At 62.4% G+C, this 13,373-nt stretch overlaps 1 protein-coding gene across 1 annotated transcript in view; it reads right to left on the bottom strand.

Moving 5' to 3' along the window:
- Positions 1–4,162: 4,162 nt before the first annotated feature.
- ADGRA1 (adhesion G protein-coupled receptor A1) overlaps positions 4,163–13,373 on the bottom strand; it is a 34,097-nt gene continuing 24,886 nt past the window's right edge. The window contains exons 6-7 of the mRNA XM_049645926.1: positions 7,462–7,560; positions 4,163–6,936 (exon numbers count right to left, since the gene is read on the bottom strand). Of these exons, the coding sequence (XP_049501883.1) occupies positions 5,733–6,936; positions 7,462–7,560 (1,303 nt within the window). The 3' untranslated portion in view covers positions 4,163–5,732. The remainder of the gene's footprint in view (positions 6,937–7,461; positions 7,561–13,373) is intronic.

Here is a 13,373-nt window from a genome sequence, read left to right as displayed (position 1 = left end):
CCAGCAGCTGATGTCGTAACGCAGCAAGGCTCAAGTGTGGCCCCTGCCCCCCGCCCTCTCCCACACCCACCCTCGCCCTCCCCTGCAGTAGAATCGACAAACCCTGGGCTGTGTGTATTTAAAATGCGCGTGGATACATCAGGAGGCCAGCATGGGAGTGGGCACAGCCGTCCCGCTGGCCCAGTGGGGCAGGGGGTCCTCTGGGAGCAGTGGATGGGCTCAAGGGAGACATAGCGTGGGGAGGGATGTGCCACTGGACAGCCAGGAAGGACACCTGCACACTAGGAGCAGGAGGCCAGAGCAGAGGGTGAGGCCCTCCCTAGAGGACACCGTGGGATGCGGGGCACTGTCCTCACCGGGCTCACCAGGTCCAGGGACGTGCGGAACAAGCAAGTGGGTGGCTCTGGGCTCAGCAGGCCTCCTCCAAGCACGAGAGTCCCCGAGTGTGTTCAGGCTCCTGTGGTAAATTATCAAGGCCACCAAGTTACTCATTATGCAGAAACTTGTTTTTTTTAAGTATTTAAAAAATGTTTATTTATTTATTTTGAGAGACAGAGACAGCATGAGCGGGGGAGAAAGAGAGAGAGAGAGAGAGAGAGAGAGAGAGAATCTCAAGCAGGCTCCCTGCTGTCAGCACAGAGCCTGACGTGGGGTTCGATCCCATGAACCGTGAGATCATCACCTGAGCCGAAGTCAGACGCTTAACCGTCTGAGTCACTCAGGCGTCCTAAAACTCATTTTTTATCGATCTTATTAGAGTAATTTTCAATCTGGTTAGATTTGGACTAAATTGAAGTTGGCCACTTAGCCTCTGCACCTGCTTCTGAAGCCCAGATGTTCTGTGCAGAGAGCGCGTTCCGTCCCACCAGCCCCACGAGGTTTGGCTCTGTCCTCTGCACATCATCCTGCTTGAGGCCAAATGGAGAAGCCAGTGCTGGAGGGGTGGGTGGGGTGTGGGGGGGCCAGACTGCGACCTGGGCGGGGGGAGGTGCTGCTCTGCTCCCAGCACTGCCGGGTCCCTGGCCCCACGGTGGGGGCCCTCCAGCCCCAGGACATAGCTGCCTGGGGACAGAGACTGACCATCCTCCCGCTGTTCCAGACCCCTGGTGCGGGGCTCAGACCTATCCACTGGGGCCCAGAGTCCTCCCCTGGCCGTCCCCCCATGTCAGAGCCTGGCCTCTCCCCCTGGGCCACGCGAGCGCTTGTCCCGGACTCCTTCTTAGCAGCCCACACCAACGGTGTGCCCCTGAAGCTGGCGTGGCCCTCAGCACTGTCCGTGACGTCCCCGAGCGGCTGCCATGGCGGTGCCGTGTGATGGGGTCTGACCCACACCTGTGCAAGGGCTCCCACTTGGGTGCCGGGGGAGATTCAAGCCCCACGAGCTCCCGCCTGCGTGTGGAGACCCTCACCCGGCCCTGTCGCCTGCCGCAGTAACCCTGAGCCAGGCCCCTTCCCGCTCCCTCAGGCTTGCCGGGGACGGTCCCCCAAGGCCACCGTGCTCCTGCGGGTACGGAATCCTCTTGTGGGGTGTCACAGGTCGTGCTTCCGACCCAGGTGCCGGTGGGGGTTCCTGTGTTTGCAGAATCCACACGACTTCTGTTCAAAACCATCCTGTCTGTCTGCGGTGCTGGCTCAAATCCCCCTGCAGCCACGGTGGCACCAGGAGGTGGCTCCAGGTGTGCACGGGGCACGGAAGTGCAGTCTGCTCCGTGGGCTCAAATCTGGCCAAGGCTCGAAGGCTGTTGCTGTGCGACGTTCCGAGCTGCTCCCGAGACCTGGGGATCTTGGAACGGCCTGAGGTCGCCTCTGCCCACTGACGTGGGGACATGTTCGGTTTGGGGGTGACCCATGTAGAAATTGTGAGGCATCGGTGTCGTTCGGACCACTCTCCCTCAGGCGCCTGCACACACAGGGGACCCCAGGGCTTTGCTCCTGGTCTGTTCCTTACTCTTGATTGCCCACCTCACAGCACACGGCTGCGTTCTGCACAGCCTGAAGGGGCGACGTGGACGCGCCCCGCCTGCTTATGCCACCTGTGGGAGCTCGTGGGGTGTCAGCCCTTAGACTGTCTGCTCTGCTCTGTGTCCCGGGACCAGCCCGGCTGAGTGGGGTCCACTGGGACTCACACCAGCTCCCCAGCAGCCAGGGCTTCTGGAGGGAAATTCTTCCTGGCTCTAACCACATCCCTCTGCGGCATGAGGGGCTGCCACACTCCCCATCCGGCCTCCATAGCGCTCCGAGGTGGGGCGGTGGTGCCCTAGGCCAGCCCCTGGGGCAGGAATGGGGGGCAGGAGCCTGGCTGTGCCTGGGGGACCCCTGCAGGGAACTGGGCTCCCTTCTCCAGTGACCCCGGAGGGAGGGCCGCTGGCCCCGTGGGATGGGAGGTGGGGTCTCGGTGGGACCAGCTTCTGGGGGAAGATGGGCTGGGATCAAGCCTTCAGCCTGAGCATGTGCACGTGTGTAAGCGTGTGTAAGCGTGTGTGCACGTGTATAAGCGAGTGGGCACACATGTGCTTGTGTGCGTGTGCCTGTGCACTGTGCCCCGTGTCCTTGGGGACTCTGGTCCTGTCTCCTGCCCCACCGTCCGGGCATGCCCACCCCTGCACATCAGACCTGGATGTCCTTCCTCCCTGACCTGTGGGCGGCAGAACGTTCTTCGATCTTGGATCCAGTGGGCAAAATTTTAACCCCAAGTGCCTGTTGGATAATAAGTCGTGTAATGAAACCTTCTGCCACAGCCTCTGGGTGGTCGACACGGCCTGGTGAGGAGGTGAGAGGGTCACGTGCGGGTGGGCGGGCCCAGCTGCCCCGGGAGGTGGTGCCATCCTCAGAAGGGGCGGGTCTGGTTGCCGTGGCCCGCGTTGTCCCCCTCCCACCCTGGAACCCCTGTGCGTTACAGGGTGAGTGGCAGGATGGCAGGCGTGGCACGGGCAGCACGTGGGGCGGACACGGCCGGGCTGGAGCCACCACCTCTGCGTGTGGCCCCCTACGTGCCTGCCTGGGGCCCTGAGTGCGGGGGGCAGGTGGCCGCCCCAGCCCAGCACAGAGCCTGGCCCCTCTCGGGAGGCCCCCACCCGAGAGGCTGCTCCTGGGTGCCTGAGCTCACACCCTCGAGCTGATCCTTGTCCCAAGGTGGGTCCCTGAGGCTCAGGGCTACCCTTGACCATCCTGTAGAGTCCCAGCCAGGCAGGCAGGGCATGGGGCAATGGGGTGAGGGGCAGGGCTGCTGAGCCCGGATCCCTGACCCAGCCCCCACCCCACAGAGCCGGCAGGGGCTCCCCAGGGGACCGGCGTCCAGAGGTGGCTCAGCAGGCCTTTCGGGAGAGTCAGAGGGCTGGGGGGTGCCTTTCGTCTAACTGTCATTGTGCCTGTGCTCTCCAGGCCCGGAGCGCCAGCTATGCCCGGAGGAGGGCCGAGCCTCAAACCGGGCCTCCCAAGGTCCCACGGGGGCAGCCGACCGAGGCCGCAGCAGATGCTGTCCAGAGAGCAGCGGCAGATGCACAGCCTGGCCCTGGCCGCCATCTGTCTCGGCTCGAACTGCGGCAGGGATGCGGTCCAGACATGTCTGGCTTCCAGAGGCTTTGCTGATGGGGAGAGCTTGGTGTCCCTCTACCCCGGGGGAGTGAGATGCACCCCCACGTGGCGTCGCTGTGTGTCTCACATGCTCTCTGGGAAGGGCAGGCACACGTCTCTCACACACGCACGTGCATAAGTGCATGCGTGCACGCTCAGACAACACACACCCAACTCTCACAACCCACACACGTGTACGTGTGGACGCATGCACATACTCAAATGCACACACAGACAGCACACGCCCAACTGTCACAACCTGCACACGTGTACACGTGCACACACACACGCTCAAATGCACACACAGACAACACGCGCCCGACTCTCACAACCCACACACGTATACATATACACACTCACGCACAAAGGACGGAGGTGACATACCACGAGACCAGAGACGTTGGATCTGGTTCCGACCTCCCGTCCCGCATCCTTCTGGAAGTGTGTTCCGTGTGGGGTGTCTGTGCTGCGCTGAGCTGTGGATTTATGCTCTGAGAACATTACATGCGGATGGGATATGTCACAACACTGTCCCAAGTGGACTCAGGAGGCCGAATCAATACTGAAACACACGAGGTTTAATGTTTAGTGTTGAATTTCTTTGGTTTGAATGAGGAGCTGCTGGGGCTGCTGGGGGCAGAAAGGACCACGGTGGGTGCCTCCAGAGGACCGGGGTGTCCAGGGAGAACAGCCTGTCTGGGCTCCCCGGTCCCGGCTGGGTCCCGGCGCAGACGCGGGAGCCACGCACTGAGGCGGGCCCGCCCCCTCGCGGATGAGAGACGGACGCGGGTGCCATTAACCAGCCTCACAAAGGCAAACAGTGCAAAATACTGTATTTCGTGTGAGGTTCTGCATCTACAGCGTGTACACAGCACAGCGTCGGGCCTTTGGCTCCTATCGGCTACGGAAGCAGGCGAGCAGGCTGGACAGAGACAGAAACTGCCCGGCGGTCATCTGGTTGCCCATCTGGTTGACCTGTGAGGACACGCGGGGTTTGTGGCTGGTCCAGGACATTGTCAGGTTTGCAAGAATCCTGGGAAGCAAGGCTCCTTGTGCTCAGATACTGAGCGTTGCTGGCCCTGGGGACCCCCGACACGCCCCCTCGCCTCCCCGCGTGCGTTAGGAGGGCCTGCTCCTGGTGAAGCACCCCTGCCCAGACAGCGGGGCACACGGAGGAGGCACGGAGATGACAGCTATGCAGTGGGACCCGGTGCTCGGATGTCTGGGCAACGTGAACTCTGTGTGCACGGTGTGTGGTATGCGTGTACATGCGTGTGCACACGTGCGCGTATGTGTGCCGCAGAACGGCCGTGCACAGTCTCACACACGTGTTCCTCAGAATGTTCCCTTGCCCGGGGACGGGCCCCTTACTGCACACAAGGCTCACCAAAACCGAGTCCGGGCTTGTGCCCAGGTGCTCACGGAAATGCCAGCCCCTTCTTTTTGGGGCAGGGAACTTTATGGCCCCAAATGCCCTCGTTGGGGCGGGGTATGGTCCCAACAGTGGCTGGCTTTGACGGTCAAGTCTGCTGAAGGACACTGGGGCGTTTCGGAAGGCGCGGGCCCCCTCGAAGGCCCCAGCCGGCGCCCTGGAGAACAGTGGCAGCCCGCCCCCCCCCGCCCCGGTTCCCACACGCTCCCGGATTGTGGTGACAAGCCCCGGCGTCCGTGACGCTCTTGGGCCTGTGGGGGCCGCAGGTAGGACAGGTGCTGAGCAGAGGCGCCGACGTGGCCTTCTGCCTCAGACGGTGGCTGGCGGAGAGGCTGGTGGTGACGGCCCAGGTCCAGAGCACCCTGTACCGGGCAGTAGCAGGCCCACCTGCGCCTTGGAACAAAGCTCGACGAAACACACACCGGCCACTGGAAGACGTGGGTGGCACGTCTTCTGCCGTGACCAGGCCGGTGGGGCAGATGGGGCACATGCCAGGCGCCGAGGGTGATTCCCCTGATGGAACCCCTGCTCTGTTCCCGGGCCGGCCCGGACACTGGGCACGGGGGTTGGAAAGCCAGTGACTGAGACACGGACGGCCTGTCTGACCTCAGGGCCGGTGGACGCGGAAGTGACCCACGGCGTCTTCCCGCGTGGGTCCTTCGCAGAGAAGGGGGTTGTGGGGGGGTGACGCCCCACCGGCCTCACGTGGCGGGACCGCCAGGGGCTGCTACACGGTGGTCTCGTTCTTCCACGGCCCTGTCCGGATGTTGCCCGTGCCGTCCGCGCTGAAGGACAGGACTTCACACATGTCTCCCTGGAGCAGCCCGTTCTGGCCGGGCCCGCCGAAGGGCAGGGACTGCGTCCTCCGGAGCATCTCGAAGTGGGCCGGGCCGTGGGCCACCGCCCTGGCTGGCCTCCGCGGGCAGCCGTAGAGCGCCGTGTCGCTGCCCTCGGGCTGGCTGACCAGGGGGAAGGGGTCGCCCTGGGCGCAGCAGGCCAGCGCGTGTGCCCCCACCGGGCCCTCCAGCGAGCTGGGGGCGCTGTCCGTGCGCGAGCTGCGGGGGCTGCCATCCGGGCTGGACGGGACGTGGTAGGCGCACTCCTGCGTTGCGGCCCCCGGGTGGCGGCCGAAGTAGGGGGGCTTAGTTCTGCCCTGGAGGCAGCCGTGCAGGTGCGGGTCGTGCCCAAAGGGGTCCTCCTCGTGCACGTGGACGTGGGCCGCGTCCTCTGTCGGCCGCTCACCGTGCATCTTGGCGCAGCACGGCGTGGCCGGTGACAGGCAGCTGACGTGGCCCCGGGCCGCCTGCAGGTTGGTCATTTTGCAGTGGCCGGCGGGGGGGGGGCCAAAGCCCCGCGGTTTGCCCGGACGCGGCGAGTCCCGCCGGCAGGCCACGGGTCCCAGCGCGTCCCCGTTGGTGTCGAGCGTGGGGTGGGCGCCGAGCGTGGCGATGCCGCGGGAGGGGCGGCAGGCCCACCAGCACTGCCACACGTCGTCTCTCTTGGCACAGTGGTGGATGAGCACGAAGAGCCCCAGCGTCACGCAGAAGGCGCCGTACAGGCAGCTGAAGATCATGTCCAGGAAGTGGCCCTGGGACACGGCCAGCGCCCCGAAGGTCCAGGTGGCCGTGAACAGGAACAGCGTGAAGGCGGCGGCCCGCAGCTGGGCCTTGAGTGAGTGCTCGTTCTGGAGCAGCGAGGCGGCCAGGGCGTCGCAGGCGGGCGGCGTGCCGGGCGGAGCCCCGGGGCTGTGGCCGGCCTCGCGCATTGCCAGTCGCCGCTGCTCCTCCGCCCGCGGCCTGAGCTCGTACCTGCGCTCTGGGTGGCGCCGCAGCTGGACGTAGGTGCCCAGGAAGTACACGCAGGTGACCAGCGCGATGAAGGCCGCCGGCCCGTAGAACGCGCCCAGGCTGGGCTCCCAGGCCATCCAGCAGCTGCGGGAGGAGAGGGCTCAGTGAGTCGTGGCGTTGGGGCCAAGTGCCCGGCGGCCCCGCGGTCCCTGCCTCCCAGAGCTCACGGGGAGACTTTCTCTGCAGCGCGTGAGGCCTCTCACACGGCAGGGACGCAGACTCGGCCGTGCCCGCCACCCTGCCGGCACCCGGACCGCCTGCAGTCGGGGCTGTGGGGGGCCCGCGCCCACCTCTCTTCGGTGACACCTTCTCTCCCTGTCCCGGAAGGCCTCAGACCCAGTGCCGGAGCCCCAAGGGAGCAGGGCCGACCTTCTGGGGGCACGACCGGAAGGGCCCGAGTGCCGGGTGCTGCTCCTGACCTGTCCACGCTCTGAGCTGGCCCCGGAGATGTGGCCCTCAGTGTCCGGGAGGGGTCTGCTGGCGGGCGGGGGGGACATGTGGGGGGCAGGCGGTGGTCCTGCTGGGCACCCCCCACAGCGCGGTGCTCCGGGCCTCGGGGGGGGGGGGGGGGGGGGCTGGGGCGTCCTCCACTGACGGGGAGATACTCACTAGGGCCCGTCCTCATCCTCTGTCCCATAGTTCCTGATGTTCGTGGCGGCCGTGACCCCGCAGATGATGAAGGGCACCCCTCCGCTGATGAGGTAGAACCTACAAGAGGAGAGAAACCCGCTCATGGCCTGAGAAACCGGCTGAGCCCCCCAAGGATGACCTTGTTGTCCTAGCTCTCCTCCCGAAAAGGAGGGGCCCCATGTCCTTGACAAACACCCACCCAACAGGGGAGCCCCCACCAGAGCCGGCCTCGCTCCTCCCCCTTCCTCCTCTCCCTCCTCCCTCCTCCTCCTCCCCTCCCAGCATCTCCCCTCCTCCACTCCCCTTCCCCTGTCCCTCCCCCCCTCACATCTTTGTGCACCGCCTGGCAGCCTGGCTTCTCAGTTCCTTGGGGGGGAGTTCTGACCTGTGACCCCCACTCCCCTCAGGTCAGGGACCCATCTGGATAGAAGTTGACCCCCATTCTGGGCCTGGCCTGGCCTTTTTGCCAGCGGGGCCTCAGCCAGCGGCTCCGTCTGAGGGCCTTCTAGTGCCCGGTTCAGTGAGCTGGCTCCTGGGAACGTGAGGAGCGGCCAAGCACACGGTCCACGAGCGCCTGGCCACCGAGTGTACCATAGGGGCCACGGTGACCAAGGCACCAGCTCATGGTGACCACAGGGAGCGGGCGCCACCCTCCTGGATGAGGGGAATGGCCTAGGTCCCAGGACTGTGGGTGGGAGCAGGGTGACCTGGGGACTCTGTGCCTCCCAGAGTTCTCTATGCAGAGAACACGTCCTTCAGAACGAGGACAGATACGGACATTTTCTGACAAAAATAAAACTGAGTGAATTTGTTGCCAGCTGACCTTCAAGAAATGCTGAGTGACGTCCTTCAGGCTAAAGGGCTATTACACCAGATGGAAACTCAAAAGAATGGAGGACGCCAGAAATGCCAAATGTTGGGGCAAATATAAAAGGTCTTCCTTCTTCTTGATTAAAAAAATATATGATTGCTTAAAGAAAGATTCTAATGCTGCCTAGGGGAGTTGATAATCCATGTCGAGTAGCAGATGCTGTGTCTTTAGCACCGAGATGGCGGGGGCACAGCCTCACGGGCGGGATCTCTGTATACCTTTCACATGGACGCGTACACCTGTCAGACCAAAGACAGTGCGGAGAGCTGGTGCACATCAATCCCCGTGGCAATACGAAACATTGATAGGGAAAAGTTAACAGATAAATTAAAATGAAATGTAAAACATTAAAAAAAATAATCCAAAAGAAGAAAATAGGACAGGAAAAGAGGAAGAGAAGGAAAAAAAAAGAAGTAAAAGCAGAAGACAGGTGGTGGAATGGAGACCTGACTCCGCCCAGCGTTCCGGGACGGAATGCCCCAGCTCACGCAGAGGTGGGCCGGGCAGGTGCGCCACGGCATGCTGAGACCGCCCTGTCCGTGGCGGGAGCACCTTCCGTGCGGAGCTGCAGAGCCTCTGGACGTTGATGGAGACGGGGGCCCAGGAAGGCTGTGGCAGCCACCCTGATACCAGGGAAGAAGGGCTTCAAGGGGAAGAGTTGAAGAGGCCCGTGTTATGGCGATATCAGCGTGGCTCACGGGAAGACACCGCGGGCGCACACGTGTGCGGCCCAAGAAAAGATTCAAATATGGGAGGCAAAAAGGGACACAAGTAAAGGGAAAGACAGACAACTCCAAAATCACGGCTGGCGATTTAAACTCCCCTCTCTTAGCAGTTGCTGGGGCAGCTAGGCGAGAAATCGGTAGAGAAATAGAAGATTTGAACAATGATATGAATCACTTCCCCACAAATGCTCTTCCTGGACCATCACACCCGGTAACTGACGACGCTCGTTCGTGCCCTGTACCCGTGGTCTGCTCACCGTGGCGGATGACGTGTGCACCACGAAACAAACCTCGATCAGGTTAAGAGGGTTGTGATCATCCAGAGCATGTGGCCTGACCTCCATGAAGTCCTATTAACAATTAATAACAGTGAGGAAACTAGGGAAACCGCAAATACCTGCAGGTGAAACGGCACATTTCTAAATAACTCGTGGGTCTAAAAAGACGTCACGAGGGAATCTGGAAAACGTCTTAAACACGATGAGAAAGGAAACAACATATTTTTGGGATGCAGGGCTCAGAGGAACATTCATAGTAGCAAATGCTTCTGTGGGAAAAACAGGGAGGCCTGACATTCACTACCCAGGGCTCCACTCGACGAGGCAGAAAAGGAAGAGGGCAGGGTAAACCGAGTCACCAGAATGAAGGAGACGACATGGAGGAGAGCAGACAGCGAGCAATAGTGAAAAACAGCAAGCCAAGCGTCGATTTCCGCAGAAAATCGACAACCCTGTGCCCGCCTGCCCGGGCTGACAGGAAGTGGGGCCACAGGGAACCAGACTCCCATGGGGCGGGGACGGCGATTTGTAAACAGCTGTGGCCATTACTTCAGCAGCTTAGATGAAGTGGCCAAATTCCTTGAAAAAAATAGAAATCAGCCAGATCGAAACAAGAATTAGGAAATCAGAATACTCTGTATCTGGTAAAATGGTTGGTTCCAACATTCACAAACATCCAGCAGAGGAGATTCCAGGCCCCTCGAGCGTCAGCAGTGCGTATGGTCACGAGTCTAAGGAAGAGACGACACCGATCCATCTTCTACAGGCTTTTCCAGAAAATAAAGAAGGGTCACCTCCTGACTCAGTTTACAGGGCAGCAGAAGCCGGTAGGAAAACCAGACAGATGCATGAGAAAAGAGTGAATTGCCCTCAGTGTCCCCCTGAACAGACACAAGCCCCTCTAACAGTGTATCAGCAAATGGAATCGAGGACTTAATGCACAGGATAAAATATCACAAGTAAGTTTATCGCAGAAATGCAAAGCGTGTTCTTCATAAAATCGACGTAGTTCGTCGTGGAGCACAGTAGGGACATACGATTGGCTCGTAGATGCAGTAACAACACCTGACAGAATTTAATACACGTTCGTCATGAAAAATCTCAGCAAGCTCGGCCCGGACGGAGTCTCCTGGGTCTGCCGAGCGGCACGTAAGGCAGGGGCTCCGCGTGCCTCTCCCGGGCCTGCAAGCAGCCGGCCCAGGGGCCCGAGCGAGGCGGGTGGAGGCGGAGATACCCTGTGAGGTCCGGCACAGCACAAAAGGCGGGGCAGTGAGCCAAGCTCGGCAAAGCTGCGAGGGAAATGTCCCCGACTGCTTTCGATGGCTGGAGGAAAATGCCGCCGGTGAGCGTGTGCTTGGGGACCTGGCCTGGGGTCCAGAGCCTATAGTACGGAGAAAGGCGCCGGCCTGGGCTGAGTCCACGGCCGGTTGGGACGCGGGACGTCATGTGACGTCGCCTGCCACGACTGGCTGCGGCAGCTCTGCTCCCAGGGCTGACCAGGCTCGAGAGCCCCTTGGAACCTGCAGAAAGTCACCGTCCCCCAAGCCGTGCCTCCACCCTCCACGGAGACAGAGATCCTGGGGTTCCGGCCAGGGGGTCCCCTTTAATGCACGAGGAAGTGCACGAGGTGATGTGGGAGCGCCGAGACGGGAGCAGCGTGGCGCTCGCCCTGCTCCAGCAGCAGTAGCAGCCCCCAGCGCGTCGCTCTGTGTCCTGGGAAGACAAAGGGGCCGCATTGCTAAGCTGCACCCACGTGGGTGGCTTGCCTTGGACAGCCCCCTGTGGTCCCCCCAGGCCAGTGTGGCCCCCTCGACTCCTGTCCAGCTCCAGTGGCCACAGACCATTCCCAGGGGACCCCTGGCTCAGGGGGACTGCGTCCTCCAAGCCCTCCTGGCTCACACATCCTGCAGGGTGATACAGCCCCCACTGCCTCCGGCCGGGCCCCTCAGGCTGGCGGCCGCCTCGTCCTCGGCTGGGGCTCTCCCTGCCTCTGCCCGAGCAGCTCCAGCCCCAAGTCGCCAGCCCACAGGACCGCCGGGGAGCTGGGCTCCTGGTGCCGGACCGGCTGTGTGGGCAGAGGGTGCCGGCGGCCCCTCGGGTGTCCCACCTGGGATGGCCGTTCTCACTGCGGCTGTGGGCAGCCAGCGGCGTGGGCATGCGGGACACCTGCGGGGCCCTGGCCGTCCCCGAGGTGGGCTGCCCTGTACCAGCCTCAGCTCGCCCGGTGGCCGGGGACCCTTTGGGCCTGGTCACCAGTGCCCTCCAGCCACTCCCGCCCCATAAGGCGTGAAGCCCAGTCTCGGGCGTCCCATCTGGCATTGTCGCTGACCGGCCAGCTCTGGTGGCACTGAAACCCCTGTTCACTGTAGGATGTCCCCTGATGTGACCCCAGGAGACACTGGCACGTTTAAGACCGGCCACGTCTCTGCGCTCTGTGTCCCCACACGGACCACACAGGGCAAGTCAGCTGGGATTCTGGGAGCTCACGTGGCTCCCAGGGACCAGACCTGTCTCTTCCTCTAGGGGGACGTTTTTAGAAAGAAGGGTGAAGCTGACCCTCCGTGGGACCCCAGCTGCCACCCCGAGGCACCACGCTGGACCCCGAGAGGCCCTTGGACACGCACAGGGCCCAGAGATGCAGGCACCTGGGGAGGAGGGCGGAGGGGGGCCCTTGCCCGACTGGCCTGGGCTCCCCCAGAAGCACGGGGACAGTGTCCCACTGAAGGGCAGATCGGGGAGCCCAGTGGTGGCCTGAACCAAGGACACTCGGCCCAGGGCGAAGCGTCACGCGGGGTCAGTGGAGCGGGGCACGTGATGTGCACGTCCAGGTATGTGAAGTCTGTCCCTGCCGTGGGCTAACGTTGGCCCCCAGGACGGGGTTGTGCCGCCTGCACGGTAAAGAGATTAGGGTTAGGGTTAGGGGACAGATACAGGGATAGGGATGGTCCAGGTGACCCGGGTGGCCTGACATCATCACAGAGGTCCTCGTAAAGGGAGGTCGAGGTCAGACAGGAGGGAAGATGCTGCATGGCTGGCTGTGAGTCAGAGGAAGGCCCCCGACGAGCGTGGTGCCTCCAGAAGAGGCAAGACCACGTGTGTCCCCTGGAGCCTCAGAGGAGCCACCTGCCCTCACCTGGACGCGGCCCAGGACACCGGTTCCGGGTTTCTGACCACCAGGACGGTAATGAAATAGTGTGCTGTTTTAAGTCACATCAGGAGCAGAATGAGAGTACGGTCCCCAGCCACACACACCTCTCCAATGTCACCACCGCCACATGGGTCCCCAGCCACACACACAGCTCTGATGTCACCACCTTGCCATGTAGGTTCCCAGCCACACTCTGCTCTGATGTCACCACCGCACCACGCGGGTCGGGAGGGGGAATTACCGAGCTGGATGCGAAGGTGGGTTGGGGAGGATCAGGCTCGTTGAAGCGCAAACACGCTTCTAGCTGCTGTGAGCGGGAAAAGCTATTTGTGACACACGCGGCCACAGGCTCATGTGAGGCGCGTACAAGGAACTCCTCTAATTCACCGAGAAAAGACAGACGGCCCGACGGAAAATGAGAAAGGGGCTAGAACAGGCAGTGCACGGAGAGAAAGCCCAGGGCCCACAGGGAGCGGGTCCCAGCTGGGGCAGGGGACAGAGTGAGTCGAGGGCAGGCGGGCAGTGGGGGAGGCTGTGCGGGCGAGATCTCAGGGCCAGCGGGGGCGTCCGGGCTGCAGGAAGGGGCAGCTGAGCCGAGCCCTGGGCCCGAGCCCAGCTCAGTCGGCGAGATGGCAACGTGGACGTCACGTGGACGGTGCAGTGGAAGAACCAGGTAGAAACAACATAAAGCGAGCGACATATACACAGCTCAGAGTCCCTGCAGACAAAACTGGAGTTTGAGGGCTCATACTTGGCTGGTGAAGCCATAGAAAGAGACAGAAGTCAAGAGCCAGGACAGGGGTGTGGGCTGCAAGTGGGCACAACCCTGGAGGCGTCTGGCAGGGGAAGCTTCCGTTTCTCCCCCTGAA

This window comes from Panthera uncia, chromosome D2 (genome assembly GCF_023721935.1).
Source record: "Panthera uncia isolate 11264 chromosome D2, Puncia_PCG_1.0, whole genome shotgun sequence".
NCBI classification, from domain to species: domain Eukaryota; kingdom Metazoa; phylum Chordata; class Mammalia; order Carnivora; family Felidae; genus Panthera; species Panthera uncia.
Note: the sequence above shows the minus strand (reverse complement) of the source record. Positions and strands in the feature narration are given on the sequence as shown.